At 39.1% G+C, this 17,385-nt stretch overlaps 1 protein-coding gene across 4 annotated transcripts in view; it reads right to left on the bottom strand.

Annotated features, from left to right (window-relative positions):
- PLCB1 (phospholipase C beta 1) overlaps nt 1-17,385 on the bottom strand; it is a 647,197-nt gene that overhangs the window by 209,868 nt on the left and 419,944 nt on the right. For all 4 annotated transcript variants that reach the window (XM_024559913.4, XM_053926267.2, XM_024559915.4 and 1 more), the window contains exon 5: nt 1,075-1,154. In XM_024559913.4, coding sequence (XP_024415681.1) covers nt 1,075-1,154 — 80 coding nt within the window. The remainder of the gene's footprint in view (nt 1-1,074; nt 1,155-17,385) is intronic.

Genomic DNA, 17,385 nt, shown 5'->3' with positions numbered 1-17,385 from the left:
GATAAAACATTTATCTCTGTGCTGCTTTCCACTAATGTTGCCTGGCACAACAGATGTCCAAGAAATATCTGTGTGATAAGGATGGTAAAAAGATCAAAGATGGTAAAAGGAAAGGGAGAGAGGAGGAGGTATGTATGAAGGGTCGAAATCAAGGTGACAACTAAGGAGATGACATGAGAGGATAAGAAAGCATTTCAGCAAGGACCTGTGGTACTGATTCAAATGAAAAGGAAATAAGAGAAGAGTAAGGGAGAAGTGTGGGCTGAAGTCTTAGGTCTGAAATAATGGGTATGGTTTACAGAAGAAGAAGGATGAAAGAAAGATATTAAATAAAATAGAGGACCATCTAAAAATATTTCCACCTTGGTTTTGATTTAGCGGCTGCCCATCTCTTCGACATCCATAGCTTACAAAGTGAGCACACCAATTCATTGCTGCTCATCAGGCAGAAATCATTGTTTTCCTCAGTCAAATGATTTAGAAAGACTATTGTAATTCCAGAGTGATTTGGTAATTCTGATTTGCTCTTCTTTCCTTTTTATTCTGCTCTTTCCTTTCTCTTTTTTCACTGATACTTGCTGTGACTGTCTATAAGGACCAGAATCAGGACATCAGCCTATTGATTTGATTCTAGAGAAGTCATTGTAGCATCTATCAGAGATCTAAGAATCTGGAGAAATGAATACCACGTGTTGTTCATTCTCTTCCCCAGATTAATAATTGATATGACACAGGCAGATGTAGAAGCAGAGGACTATCAGAAATTAATATATATTTTTTGGACCCGAGCACAGATGCCAGGATTTGGAAGCGTCTCCTTATTGTGTGCCAAAGACACTGACATTCAGAGGAGCTCAGGGTAACACGGGTGTGCAATTCAAAGGAAAGAGCATCTTTCTTGGAAGTCTTCCAATTTCAAACCCTGGAGAAATCAGTTCTCTAACAAATCCCAAGGGGAAATTGACGTTTATCAACATGAGAAGCCAGTGCAGCCTAAACAAAAGGCTCACAAAGGAGAAAGGAAACTGACTCAGAAGAAGCAACACCCTTAGCAATAAAATTAGAGCTACTTACGCTTTTTCCAGAAATGCATCCCTGGACATGTTTTGGGCCAGCAGGTTTGTTGCCAAACTGAAAACCTCATTTGTCCATTCCTGGAAAATGTAAATCACACTTGTATTAGCTTAAATACTGTACAGTCATGTTTAACTAGGCTACCAGGAAGACAAATGAGTTCAATTTGTATGCCTAAGGGTTTTTTTTTTTTTGTAAAAATGATATAATTAAATTCAAATCCCTGAGTAACTACTCCTTTCCTAAGAAAATGTTCTTTAAACATAAACAATATTTTTTCTGCTTTTTAACAATCCCCACTGAAAGGAAACATATGTTGCCTTTCAAAACCTGAACACTTTTTCCTAGTTTTCTTGTATTATAAATAGATAAAGAGTTATAGAAAAGTTTAAAGTATAGTCAAATATATTTCAACACAGCTGTAAATGTAATTGTCCCACTTTACTACTTAAGCCAAAGCAGCTATACCAGGGATCTTTAAATGTTAATTACAGTTCTAGAAGTTCTCTAAACCGGCTGCAGTCACGATGTATCCAGTTCTCTGCCTCCCCTAACTCTGTCAGTCCTTCGCTTCTTCCTAATCTCAATCCCTACCTCACACCATTTACCAGGGATCTCACTTGATTTTCAAGAAAATGGAAAAGAGCAAATCTACAAATAAAGATGAAGTGCTATTCTGGGTGACAATTTTGAACACACAATTAACATTCTAGTCCAAAAAAGAAAATTCTCTAAGAGATGACATAATTATCCAGTGTTATTGCTGACTTGGCTTTCTCCTCAATGAAATCATGTTTTTTAGTTCAACATTTCTTCCACCTAATTTTGTTATTTTTACTCTTGTTTCCTGGTCTTCTATTTTCTCTCTCCTAACTTAAGGCGGTGATAATATGCCATCATGTAATACAGTAACATTTGAGGCAGGCCTTGAGGAATGGGGGCATAGAATAATGGGAAAGAGAACAGGGCATTCAAAGCAGAGAAAATTGGGGGTAAAAACAGAAGTTAGCACACATGGCAGGTCTTGGAGGGAATGGCAAGTAGTCTAATATAAATTGAAAAAGAATGGGGGGTTGCAATAACAACAACAAAAAAGTAAAACAGGGGCCAGAGTATACACAGTATTGAATGTCTATTCTGGTATCTGAAGATAATTTGGCAAAAAAATTATAATATCACCAAAAGGCTTTTACTTTTTATTGTGTTAGGTGAAGGTACTATGGCCTAGACTGTGTGTTAGGGAGATTATATGGCAGCCATGTCAAAGACGGATTTGAGGTTGTGAAACCAAACAGGAAGAACTCAGTTAGGAAGTTGTAGCAGTCCAGGTGAGACTTTGAACTCTATCGATACACTGTTGGTGGAGGACTTGGGAAAGACAGCACAGAATAATGCGAGTGAAGCCAAATAATTGACCGGCAAACTGATGTGCTCACAGAGAATCATAGAAATAACTTTTCAACAGTTGTGACGTAAAATTTCCTCAAATCAGATCTTAAACTAAGAGTAATAATTATTGACACTGATTTTAAAAATATGACTCTGGTTTAACATTTTCCGGGTTAAGGATCAAGCTTTAGACATTTCCAGCTCCACAGCAACTTTATGCATTGGTAAAAGTATTTACAATTGAGGGCAATGTGCCATTGTGTAGGCCAACTGGGCATCAATTCCACACCAGAAATAGGTACAGTGAAGGAACTGGAAAGAGTTGGGGAGATTTAGCTGGTTCTGACCTTTTGGTTGAAAACTAAAGCCTGTATTATATCCAATCCAATAAAAATACAAGCTAGGGCAAAAGTAGGTTTATTATTGCGAGTACATGAAATGGAGAGCTTATTCTTGTATTATTATTTATTTATTAATTATTGTATTTTCCATACAACCAACCCCTATAAGTGAACTACATTTAATTTTCTAGTACCCACATTTAAAAAGGTAAAAAACCAGGGGAAACTGATTTTAATAATATATTTTATTTAACCCAATATTTAAAAACATTAATATTATTATTAATCATGTAATCAACATAAAAATTACTAATATACATTACATTCTTTTTATGTGCTAAGTCTTTGAAATGAGGTGTGCATCGTACACTTATGGCTCATCTCAATTTGCACTGGCAACCTTTCAAGCCCTCAATATAGCCACATGTGTGGCTGGTGGCTGTGGCTGCCACACTGCTCAGTGTAGGTCTCCTAGATCCCTTGCCCTTTCCATGGATCCTTTACAAAGCCAGGAGTAGGAGATCATCATCCTTACCTTCACTGCACAGCCGCAGTTGGCTCATTAAGAAAGTAAAGCATAATTTATTTTCATCACATTCTCAGAATGTGACCATCTAAATCTTCAAGTATGGAATTCCTAGAATTCATTGGCCTCCTGCTCCCTTTTGAGATACACAAGAGATATAATCCAAGCTGAGCCAAAGATTCAGGAAAAAAAAAGAAGTGACCAAGAGAACTTTATTTATTTTTAATTTTTAATTTGTTTGTTTATTTCTCATTTGTTTTTGCTGTTTCACTTATTTATGCATTCATCAGTTGATTCTGATTTATGTCCTGACTGGGAATCAAACCCTTAACCTTGGCATATTGGGATGATGCTCTAACCAATAAGTTACACAGCCAAGACTGAGGACTTTAGAAATAACCCAATTCTTGTTTTGGCACTGGTCTCTGACTATTTCACATTGAGCTAAAACAATGTGTCTTACTTTGGATTCCCTAATAGCAAACCCTGAGACACGAATTTATGAGTATTGGGTGTATTACAAAGTGCTCTCTGAAATATTACAGGAAAGTGAGCAGAGCTGGCATGGGAAGACGGCAGAAGGGTGAGATACCAAGCAAACTCAGGCAAATGCTAAGTTTGGCTTACCATATTTTTTGGACTATAAAACACACTTCCCCCCCAAATTTGGGAGGAAAATGGGGGTGTGTCTTATAGTCCAAATGTAGCTTACATTTACATTGGTGAAATATTATGTTATTTATGTTATTAAATATTTTACACCATTTTTTGCTTCAACATTTTTTCCCCTATTTTCCTCCTCTAAAACCTAGGTGTGTCTTATGGTCCAAAAAATACGGTAATTCTTTCCTGTGTGGACCACACCTCAAAGTTGAGTTTTCTGATCAGGAGCAGGAGACCTGCAGTATAGCATTCCTGTGCGTGTTAATCTTGGTTAAGGCTGCTGGAGGGGGTGGAAACCCCCAGGCACTTCCTACTCTCCATGATAGCAGGCAAAAAGGGTCCCAGCATCCAGAGGAAGCTGCCCACAGACACAGGTGCTAGTTGTTGGAAATAAAAGTCCACAGAGGTGATTGTGTTTGAGAATGGCAAAGGAATAAGAGGGGATATCGGCAGAGCATTGCTAGAACTTGCTACAACAAGATAACACATTTCAAGATCTTTGGGTACCAGTAGTAGCTACATTATACAAACAAGAGATGTTCAACCAAAGGCGTGAGGATACTGGCTCACACACTTATGTTCTAGAGCAGTGCTTCTCAAACTGTCACGTGAACAGAGATCATCGGGGTCTGGTTGAAATGTAAGTGCCGACGCAGGACATCTGGGGAGGGGTCAGAGAATCTATTTCCTACAAGCTCCCAAGCGAGGTCTACGCTGACCATACCACAGAGCAGCAAAATTCTGGAGTCAACTTGCAGCACTGCCCCCAAATTTGTTAGAGATGTAGGGCTTAAGGCTTCACACCAGATCTCCTGACTCGGAATCTGCATTTTTTTCATGAAACCCTTATATGTTTATACCTATTAAAGTACGAGCACGCTGCTGGGCCAGCAACGTTTTGAATAACAAGGTGTTCCAGGAAGCATTTATTCTCATCTTTGTCCACTCAGTTTCCAAGCAAATAAAGAAATTACGTTGGTTATTAGTTTTAGAAAAACCCAAAGCCTGTAAGGCTGTATTAAGAACAACATGGTCAAGGAGATGAGGCCAGAGCAGCTTAAAGGAGCCTCTGCTCATCACGAGATTATGACATGCCTTCTGCAGGTCAGACAGTTCTAACGATGGCAGCACCGTCAGTCCGGAGCTGCGCCCTAGTTAGTTTGGCTTTAGAAAGACAGCTTCTTATTTATTTAATCTGGAGGATTTGTTTTCTACTTTCAGAGACAAAGTTCTGATGATTGCCACTGAGCTTGGGTCAGCCCCTCCTATTTAAACCCTGAAGCTCCTTAAGTGACATTTTCTGCCTTGTGATCAATCTCTTCTCATAAAAGGGATAACAGAGACCCGAACTAATGAAAATGGATCTAAAGATCACCTTCTGTGGAGGTTCATCTGGAGTTTAAATATGCATGTTTGAATATTACACCTGCGAGACTATTTCTGCAATTCCCTTCCCCCAGGTTCCGGTGCAGTTAATATGTCAGTCTCTGCACCATTAGAGAGATCAAGTTGTCCTGCCATGTCACAAAGTTTATTTCTAAAGCTATTTAAATTCCATCATACTTAGCACAGGATGTATGTGTTTGTTTAATGCTACCAATAGTTATTTCACGACTCTCAATCACTCCCATAGGTATTGTTTGAGTGCTTACTGTGCACTGAGCTAAGTTCTTTGCATCTGGTATCATAATTCTTACAACAATTCTCGAGGAGGTAGGCACTGCTTTTAGCCTCCTTTTACAGATAAGGATTCAGTTTCATAGCACTTATAAAACTTATGTCCTCAGAGCTAATAAAAGTCACAGTTTGGGATTAGATCGTTTGTTTCATGGGCCCCAACACTTTCAGCCATTTTGTCATAAAGAATTTTAGGGTTGCTGACACAGATAATTCAGCAAGATAAAAAGACAAGTAAATCCACCTAGTTGTTTTCTGTATAAAACACTGATTTAGCACTTGCTGTAGGCGAGGCTCTGTTCTAAGCATTTTCCAAACAATTAACTTATTTAATCCTCGCAACAACCCTATGAGATATATTCTATTATTACCACCCCATTTTACAAACGGCAGAGGGGAAATGTCAGGAGAGATGATAAGACGGAAGGAGAGGGGAGGTCAGTCACAAAATGCAGGTCAAAAGTCTTGAACTTTGATAGAGATGGGTCACACATTCAATTTAAACTTGCTTGTAAAGAGAGATTCAATCATAACATGATTCACACTTCCCCTAGATCCAAATGTCCGTGCAGCAGTTCAACAGAATTCCTAGTTCTGAGAACAACAGTTTCTCCACTGGCAATTCACGCCTCTTAACTTTTTGTCCTAAGTTGTAACTGCCAAGGGTGTACTGACAAAGACAGGGTCTTCTGGAAGAAACGTCATTCTTTTAGGTATTTCTGTTTCCCATTGTTCTGGTCCATGTTATCTTTAGTATTTTAGCATGTTGACTTCATCTTTCCTTTTTCAACTTTACATATATTTGGCACAACATAAAAATACAGAGGACAGTGTAACTAACACAGATGTAAATTTAACAAATGTCAACATTTTGTCATATTTATTTTAATACATAAAAATAGATGTCCTTACAATATACAAATAATTGTATGCTGTACTTCTCCCTGACTCCATTCTTCTTCTCCCTCACCCCAGAAGCAAGCTCATTTTGAAAGGTAGATACCAATATCATCTATTTTCATGTAGCATTATGAGGAGAAGGGTATAGGGCAGGGTTCAGCAAACTAAGGCCTGAAGGCTAAATCCAGCCTGTCGCCTGCTTTTGAAAATGAAGTTTTACTGGCACACAGCCATACTCGTTCATTCACATGTGGTCTCTGGCTGCCTTCATACCAAAACGGCAGAGTTGAGTATGAGTAGTTGCAACAGAGACTCCAAACACACAAAATATTTACTATCAAGCCCTTTACAGAAAAAATTGGCCACTCCTTGGTATGGGGCCTTGTATGTTTAAAATACTGCATAAGTTATATCATGCTGTATATATCCTTTGGCTAATGGATATTGGAAACCAACATTATGTCTTTAAACTGTGTTCTTGCTTCTGCATGTGGATGTATTTAATTAATGTTAACTCCTGTACTATTCCACTGTAGGAATGTACAATTTATGAGTCCATAGTTTTATTGATGAACATTCATTTTTTTTTCCTTCAAAATTGTTCATTTGCACAAACATACTTCCTGTTGCCTTAGGCCACATCTAAGAGATTCACTAGGATGGATATCCTGATGAATTCTTAGAACCCAAGCATCTGCCCAGTACCAGATGCTGCTACTTGCTCACCGAAGTGGCAAGGACACTGTGCTTTCCTATTGGCAGTGAGCTTTTATTTTCCCATGCTCTCAAAAACTTCCTATTATCAGACCTTCAGAAGACTTTGCACACCTGATGGATGCAGTGTGGCCCTTGCACAGGTCTTGACTGGCATCTCTAGTTCACCAGCATAGTGGAGCATCGTTTTATATATGTTGGGGCTGTTCCACTTTCTTTTCTGCAAATTTTCTGTTCACATTCTTGCCCCATTTTTATTTTAGGATATTTGTGCCATTGTCATTAAAACGGGGAGGGTTTTTGTTTGTTTGAGGTTTGGGCTCAAACACAGGCCAGTGGTGGGTATCAGTCTTATTGGTAGAAAAGTGCCACGCAGTGGCTGCATGTTCTAAATGGCACCCATGGTGTCATGGCACTGAGGAGCCCAGATAATGGCTTGACTGACACCAAGCACCTGGAATTACAGAGAAAAGGCAGAGTAGAACCTCTGCTCTCAAACACATATATTCATTCAGAAGATTCCTTGAGAAAATAAAAACATTCCAAAAGGAATACTGAATCCCTCTCTGTCTCTCTCTCTCTATGTGTGTGTGTAAATAATTATACTATATAGTCACACAAATAATTATGAGTTAGTGGTTACCCAAATGAAGTAAAAAGAGTAGCAAATGATAACCTAAAAGCAGGTTATTTCCAAAAATGCCTTATTAGGAAGCCTCGGTTTAGTGTATTTAATTAATTTTTAGCAGGTTCCTGGAGTGTATAAGAATTTAAAACAAGCTATTTTAACAACTGTAAGATATATGTAGGTCCTAGCAATTTTAATCATTTTCTATTTATTTTTTACTTATTAGCAAACCTCTACTCCAATAATGGTGTCATCCCCATTACCTCTGGTCCTAGGTGGGTAGCGGTTTGGGATTTGGATGAGAACACTGTGTGGCTCATTCAGAGCTGCAGAGCCTGGCTGAGCACGTTTCTCTCACCTGCTGGCATGCATCAGAATTGGTCTTGTCGAGCATTTGTCTTCATGGCACAGTGAAGCATTTTTTCATGTGAAAGATGGTATATGAGCTATAAAGACTTTCATTAAAATCAGAAAGGACTAAGAAGTCACTGCATTTATGATACTATACAGAACATTTAGCATTTTGGTAAAATTGCTGGTACAGTTTCTCTATATTAGGTGGCAATGAAGGTCTTATATTTTAAAGCCAAAATGTTTTCATCTTTATCTTATACTTAAAAAGAAATGGCTGTCACATATAATAGAATTACCCAAACAAAAGTAAAGCCAGAAAGCATTTTAGAACCCAGTATTATCATCATCGGGACACTAGACAGTCATCCTATTCAAATAATATCATGTAAGGTACATAATTATATTCAGACTACATGACTCAAATGTCTTGAGGCTACAGTTGATGGAACCACAACCCCGACTAGCCTAGGAAATAGGATAATTTATCAAGAACAAGGGGTTATTTCCTGAAACTGAAGGAAAAATTGGACAAACTGTAACAAAAGAATATATTTATAATACAAAAGCATTGGGAATCTGGGGCCTGAATGCCAGGAGGAATTTCCTCATTGCTTTTTCACTGCTCTCTCTTCCTGAGGGCATTTTTCTCTCTACCACCCAGTTTCTTCCCCATGGCCACCAACTTTACCAAGAGATGTGACATATGGCACCTCCCACCACCAGAGAGAGTGGTTTCTCACTTACAGAAGGAAAAATCCTGGAAAAGATCTCTAATTGGTATACTTCCAGAACAATCAAGGTAATACCCTAATAGTGTCCATGCTAACCAAACCATTGCAACTGAGGAGAAGCAGGGAGCAGAAGGGTAGAAGAGCACAGAAAAACTACTTATGTGCATTCATAAGAGTACTGTGGCAAAGCAGATAAAAGAAGTATACATTCTTATGGTACCGTGTCCCATTCTTTGTATAAAATAGGCAATAAGTCCATGCTCATTGATTTGTGATGACTGCATGAATGAAAAAATGTAAATGAGATGGAAGAGCAGGGCTTCCAGCCAAGATGGAGGTGTAGGTAGACACACTGCACCTCCTCACACAACCAAAAGAAGGACAACAGCAATTTAAAAATAAAAAACAACCAGAAATGACAGAAAATCGAACTGTATGGAAGTCCGACAACCAAGGAGATAAAGAAGAAACATTTATCCAAACCAGTAGGAGGGGCGGAGACGGGCAGCCAAGCAGAGAGGACTTGCGGCAAGGCAGCAGCTGGCGGACCCAGCAAAGTGGCAGATTGTGTAACGGGGCAGGCAGTGCAGCAGCTAGCAGACCCCATGGCCCCATATTCATGCATAGATAAACCGGGAGGAACGGTGGGGGAGCGAAACAGACCTTGCAACCCAGGGCTCCAGCTCAGGGAAATAAAGCCTCAATCCTCTGACTGAACTCACCCCTGGGAGTTGAGGCGGCAGCAGGAGAAACTCCCAGCCTCCCAGGAGAGTTCATTGGAGAGACTCACAGAGGCCTAGAGTGTGCACAAGCCCACCTACTAGGGAATCAGCACTAGAGGGGCCCAGTTTGATTGTGGGTAGCGGAGGGAGTGACTGAAATACAGCACAGAGTAGAGCAAACGCCATGCTCCCTCTCGGCCCCTCCCCCGCGTACAGCGTCATAGTGCAGCGACCAGCATTACCCCACCCTGGTGAACACCTAAGGCTCCACCCCTTTACGTAACAGGTGAGCCAAGACAAAAAAAATAATGGCCCAAATGAAAGAACAGATCAAAGCTCCAGAAAAAACACAACTAAGCAACGAAGAGATAGCCAACCTATCAGATGCACAGTTCAAAACACTGGTAATCAGGATGCTCACAGAATTAATTGAATTAGGTTGCAAATTAGATGAAAAAATGAAGGCTATGCTAAGAGAAACATAGGAAAATGTATAGGGAACCAATAGTGATGCGAAGGAAACTGGGACTCAAATCAACAGTGTGGACCAGAAGGAAGAAAGAAACATTCAACCAGAAAAGAATGAAGAAACAAGAATTCAAAAAAATGAGGAGAGACTTAGGAACCTCCAGGACATCTTTAAACATTCCAACATCCTAATTTTAGGGGTGCCAGAAGGAGAAGAGGAAGAGCAAGAAATTGAAAACTTATTTGAATAAATAATGAAGGAGAACTTCCCCAATCTGGCAAAGGAAATAGACTTCCAGGAAGTCCAGGAAGCTCAGAGAGTCCCAAAGAAGCTGGACCCAAGGAGGAACACACCAAGGCACATCATAATTACATTACCCAAGATGAAACAGAAGGAGAGAATCTTACAAGCAGCAAGAGAAAAGGAGACAGTTACCTACAAAGGACTTCCCATAAGACTGTCAGTTGATTTCTCAAAAGAAACCTTGCAGGCAAGAAGGGGCTGGCAAGAAGCATTCCAAGTCATGAAAGGCAAGGACCTACATCCAAGATTACTGTATTCAGCAAAGCTATCATTTAGAATGGAAGGGAAGATAAAGTGCTTCTCAGATAAGGTCAAATTAAAGAAGTTCATCATCACCAAGCCCTTATTATATGAAATGTTAAAGGATTTATCTAAGAAAAAGAAGATAAAAAATAGGAACAGTAAAAATGGCAGCAAACTCACAGTTATTAACAACCACACCTAAAACAAAAACAAAAGCAAACTAAGCAAACAGCTAGAACAGGAACAAAACCGCAGAAATGGAGCTCACATGGAGGGTTATCAACAGGGGAGTGGGAGGGGGAGAGAGGGAGGGAAGATACAGAGAATAAGTAGCATAAATGGTAGGTAGAAAATAGACAGGGGGAGGGTAAGAATAGTATAGGAAATGTAGAAGCCAAAGAACTTATAAGTATGACCCATGGACATGAACTATGGGGGGGGAATGTGGGAGGGAGGGGGACAGGATGGAGTGGAGTGAAGGGGGGGAAATAGGACAACTGTAATAGCATAATCAATAAGTATATTTAAAAATGTAAATGAAAGAGAACTACATTCATGCTTTATAGTTTATGCCTTTTGAATTTATTTTAATGTATTTTCTATTGTTACGAGTATTCAATCACCATTCTTGGCTACAGGACTTGTGATACTGGCGTTATACTTTTCTTACTTTAAGCCGGACTGCACTGGAGTAGGCTATGAAAACTCGTGGGGTACTACTGTGTGTAACCTGAGGCCGAGGGGCTGTCCAATTAATAAAGTACAGAAGCTTTGGTATTAGGGCTTAGGGCAGTTATGTCAGCAACATAGACACACTTTACACTTTGCTTCATGTTTTGGACTGTGTTGTGAAGAACGTCTGCCTATCTTTCCCCAGATAAGGGAAGCTCTATTGTGTGCAATGGTACCCTGATGGTCTTAGGAAGTGTCCATGTGCTGGCAAGTGCAATATGTACATTTTGGAATGTGTGAGGATCCACATTTTGAGATAATTTTGAGAGGTGTTAGGTCTCATATATCCTTAGTCCTCTTCCAACATCTCTTGATATTCCCCTGACCAATGGGAAAAGTTTAATGTGGTGAAATCAAGTTAAAATGAATGTTAAGAGAATTCTTCAAAAGGAAAAAATAAAACCCCAATAGAGCAACATCCATGGCACAGAGTAGAAAAGAAAGATGTTTTGCTTTGGCTAACTTTTCACAATGAGAGGTTATCAGCTGTATCATTGTGAATCTCATTTTGAGCATCAGCTGAGGAGACACCCTCTGCTCCCTCCCGCTAGTTTCCTGAGTCACTTTTCATTTGTACAACTGAGAAATGCTAATTGCGTGCCCGCATATGAAACTCCAAAGGTTCATTTCTATGGCTTTCACGTCAATCTGCTATATTGTTGCAATGGTTCTTTCCAAAAGCTTGTGTCACTTATTGTGAAAACAATTGCTGTTATGTCTTCTGAGCTTAGCAGTTTCAATGCTATTTATTACTTTGCTTGAATCTGCCAGAGTGCTGTGTACTGAAGAAAATAAGTGTATGTAAGCAGGGTCTGCAAGTAGAATTGATATCACTGTTTATTTTATTTAAAAAATAATTCTATTTGAAGAGATCAGATAGAAAATGATTTTAAAAGGAAAAAAAAGCAGCTAATTTCTTTAGTGAGATGTATGTCGACTGAAACAAAGGAGCAATCATAATTCCTTGGGGGTTAAATGGTGCTGCTTTTTCATTAAATAAAATGTGTTTGACAAAATTAAAGCCATATTCCTTGAAAATTAATTAGTAAACTACATATAGGTACTTCTTCATTAACTTGTAACTTAATATATGGCATTCTGCTAAAATATAATTTTTCTCATTGGGAAATCCACTTGTTTTAAATTATGTTAATTATGCCTCCTATGCTTATTGTAAACCTTTTTGCAAGCTAGATTTTTCCTGTTCAGATGAAGGGGTCTTTGGCTCTTGGTTAGTGAACCTATCTTGTCAGTCCTTCCTCTACTATGAAAACGACTCTTTGCCTTGGCTCTAATTACCTCATGTTTGGTAACCCTCACTGCCAATGGAGCCTATGGAAGGGTGAATCTTAAAAGATAATTTATGCTCGTCTTCTAATTTAAAATCAAATTCTCCTTACTGACCTTCATACTGTTGATGCTTTTTCCAGTTTAGTTAAAAATATACTTGGATTTCAGAACCCTGCTCTGCCTGCCACTCACTAGCTGTGGGACCCAATGCTAAGTGCTAGCTAATATCCATTTTCTCCTAACAGAAGCCTGACATTATTCAGGCCAGAAATATATCCCACTGGAAAGTGTACCTTTTCCACCTTCCCCAGTAGCTGGGGTGGCAACGTGACACTTGGTAAGTTACACGTTAGCAGAAGTCTGCTGCAAAGCCTCAGGAAAATGTGGTTTCCTCATGTGGGCGCTCATTTCTTTTTGTTGTTGGGGATGCAAATGGAAGGTCTGGAGCTGCAGAGGTATCCGGATCTGTGAGGGAAAGGCCATGAGAATCATGGGGCCTTGGCCTTGTTATCCTTGAGCCACTGAATCGATGCTGCAATCACCCACCCACCCACCTTCAGGGTCCTGCTGCATGAGGAAAAATTGTAAATAAAACATCCTCAATTTCTTAATTTGTCTAAGCTGCCATTTGGTTTAATTTTCTGTTATGCAAGGCTCAATGTAACCCCTGCCCTAAAGAATCATCTTTGATTAGTTTTTTTTAACCTGTCTGAAATTCATTTGCCTTATAAATTAAAGCTAATAATAGGACTTACTTCATGGAGCTGTTGTGAGAATTAAGTGAGGTAATTCATGTTAAACGCTTTGACCAGTGACAGCCACAGCAAATTCCTAAGTGTTAGCAATCTAAAAAAATATTATTTATCAAAGAAACAATACATAGTTTAAAACACTATGCCCAGAGGGATTATAACAAAAGTCAATGATTGCTTATGACATGATTACCCTAGTTCTGCTTCCGGAAAACCATTTTCAGTATTTCTATTTCTGGCAGTACTTCCATATTTCTGAAGAATATATGTGCGTGGCTTTTTCTTGATTGACTGATTTCAGAATTTACTGTTGCCCAGCTCTGATTGATGAGGCTTTAAGTCTGTTATCTCAACTCCTGTTGCCTTTTGTCCTTCTCTCCCCGACCCCCATGGGCTGAATCACCACTGTTCCTTCCCCAGCCACTTCTACAACCTCAGGCAACATCCTGAAGCCATTTCTTGATCCATCAATGAGAGACAGTGTCTCTTGGCTTCTCCATTTGTGAGAAGAGGACAGTTAGTGACTGATCTTCTTACTTCCAAACCTTGTTACCTTAAATTTACTTCTTAAATTGTCAAAGTTGAAATGTTTTTATCTTGTTCAGTATCCACAACTGACTTCAAATATTTGCATATAAATTGATTCTAAGATTTTAAAACCAAGAAAATAAATATTTACATGCTCACAAAAATGCAAATGCAATTTTCTGCAAGGCTATCATTATCATACTTGCCACAGTTCCAACACCACAAACCACGTAGCTTTCCAAAGGGAATACTCCCAATATCAAGATAATGTCAACCTTTTTTGACTGCTGTTCCAGTTGTTGAAATTCCTGTATGATTTACCATGGCTTATATTGAATAATACATTTCTTATAAATTTGTCCCTCCTTCTACCTCAATCTTCTTTTGGAGGAAAGAAAAAAGCTTTTCTAAAAACATTTATCTAATATCTTCTAGTGTCTTGTTCACATTACTGGAGCATATTCCTCGCCTGTAGTTGCTATTTCAGTTTTGAGTCCTTTCTTTAGCTTTTACATATTTTCTCGTATTATGTCTTTCATATTTTCCTCTCACGTTTCCTCCTTTACATTGGCTGCCATATTCTTCCAACTGATTGCGCGTGCATCTCTTATCTTTTCTTTCTCATTGCCATTTTTTTGTCCTTAAATTTTTGGTTATTTGTTTGATGGCTTCATTGTTGCTTGGTTCTACATTCTGGGAGATTTCCTTCACCTACAACATTGCGCAGAATTTTGATTTTCATTCTGTTATCTTATTTTTTATTTCTGAGAAAACTCTATTATTTTTGTTACTTATTTTTCATAGCATCTTGTTCTTATTTCATGGATATAATATACTGAAAACTTTCCCTAAAGATACTTTCTTTTTCAAAAAATTTAATTTGTTCCTCAAACTATCCCTGTATCTTCTGTCATCATTTCACTTTTCTTTACCTTGGCTTCCTTTATCTTTCAATGTTGTACTCTTTCTCAATAGCCTGTGTTATTTTGTTTTCAGCTCACATTTTAGATTAGGGCACTGAAAGGCTGACAGGGAGCACTGAGTGTGTAAGCCAAACTTACTGGCTTGAGGACTTCCGTTTAGGGTAAGCATGTGGGCGCCAGAGCTATGGTGTGGTACCCATAAAGGCTAGAATGAAAAGAGCTTTATACTCTGGATCCTTAACTCCAATGCTTCCCACCATAACTCTTTTCAAATAGTTTGTTCAGTTCCAAAGAAGACAAACCTTCACCTTTCGACCTGAGAAGTGATTGATTATCAATTATTCTATATGCAGTACAGGAAGAGGGAGGAGAAGGTTGGACCGTTTGTCCTTATTCCTTCAATCAACATCACTGTCACCCCAGACACAATACACAATCTGCTGGGTTGGTAGCACTAAGTCTGGAGCCTCTCTCAATTACACCTGAGCAAGCCAGTGACTTCCTTGGCTGGAGCCCCATCCGTGATTTAGACTGTGGTTTCCTCCACTTCATCCGGCATTCTCCTCTCTCCATCTTCTTCTGCAAACTTACTGAAATAGGTCCTCTCCTACCGACCCATCGCATTCTCTTCATCATTGGGTATTTATGCTCCTTTACCATAATTTTCACAGCATCACAAGAGAGATAAGAGGTCATACCTGTGTTCATTCTGCTATTTTGGGGAAATTATATTTTTAATTTTATGTCAAAAACTGATTTCTGACTTTCCCTTCCTAACTGGCTCTGGGTCTCAAACAGAGCTGAGATCAGCCCTGGCAGCCTCCTTCTCCCATGCCACATACCTCACATCCATAAGCAATCTTTTGGCTTAAATTCAAAATATCTCCAGGATCAACCATTTCTTACTACCTCTAGCCCCAGCATTTTTGTCTCTGTGTTTCCATTCTGGTACCCCCTTATATGGCTTTTAACAGTGCAGCCAGGGCAATCCTGTTAAAATATCACACCAAATCAATCCCTTGCTCAGAATGATGCAATAGTTACCCATGGAAGTGGGAGTAAAGCCAAACTCTTCCAGTGGCCATCTATCACTATTTGGGTCACTTGTCACTCCTCCCCACCTCTCTGACTCCTTTCTCCCTTCCAGATACACTGGACCTGAGCCGGGTGGCATGAGATTTCATTATGCTGCTCAGAATGATGTGTAATTAAAATAAAAAAACTTATCAGTGCTTAGTTATGGAATTTTCCACTTAACGTTTTTGAAATGTGGTCAACTGTGGGTAATGGAAACTGTGGATAAGGTTGGGGGGCTACTGTACACATGATTTAGCAAAGAGAATATACAAACGACAACCACATGCAAAATACAGAAGAGTCATATACAATATTGATTAATAGATGTCAGACCCAAAAGAAAAATATTGTAGGATTCCACTGACAGAAAATTTAAAACAAGGTAAAACTAATCTATAAATTTGGAGGTCAAAATAAGTATCTGTTAGGAGGGTAGATACCTGGTGAGTTGGTGATGCTCTATTTTTGATATGAGTGCTATTTACCCGGATGTGTTCTCTTTTCAAAAATCCATCATTTTCTGTACATTTTTACTCTTCCATGTATATTATACTTCACTTTTCTGTGTATATTATATTTCAATCAAAAGTTTTCTAAAAATCTGGCTGAGTTCCTGTTAGAAGCATGGGAAAACTAGACAAATGAATTTATTTTTCTTTTCCAATTCATACATGCTTTAAGAGAATTTAGTGTGTGTAGAAGTAAGGATTAAAAGCGATGGTGTCTGTCAATCCCTGTACAGAGAAGTGAATACAAAATTTCCTCTGCCATTTGGTAGCTCAGCCTTAACCTCCTGGATGTTGCTGTTTTGATCCACTATATTTCAACACACTGGAGCAACATCTGGGCTGAAATTTGACAAGCTGGGTTGTGGTTCAACAATGTCCAGGGGCTGGTCAGAGTGTCAAACTATTTAGGACTGAATATCAGAACCTGAATGTCAAATCTCGTCTCTAAGGCTGATAGGTCATCTCAGTAATACGTTGTATTGCATAAGGATCAGGGATAGGTGCTGGGGGGCTGGTTGAAGGGATGAGCTTCCAGGGACCCAGCCGTGGACCAAGATCCAGGGGGAAGACACGCTGAAAATTATTTTAGTTTTCCAAGATCAAAACAGGGAAGGCTTCACCTTTGCTGCCTTTGATACTGGTATTCCTCTTTGCTAATTATGGGGCAGATTTCATTCTCTAGATGAAGCAGTCTCCCATTAGTTACCCAGGATCCCTCAGACCTGAAGGTAAACAGTGGAGTATGACAATCCTGTGAACCCCGTACACAAGCAGAAGTCCCTTCCCATGTGGTCCCCTTTTGATCCATGGAAAAAGTTGTACTGATCTGTTAAATGTTAA

The sequence above is a fragment of the Desmodus rotundus genome, chromosome 6 (genome assembly GCF_022682495.2).
Source record: "Desmodus rotundus isolate HL8 chromosome 6, HLdesRot8A.1, whole genome shotgun sequence".
NCBI classification, from domain to species: Eukaryota; Metazoa; Chordata; class Mammalia; order Chiroptera; family Phyllostomidae; genus Desmodus; species Desmodus rotundus.
This window is presented reverse-complemented; position numbering and strand designations above follow the sequence as displayed.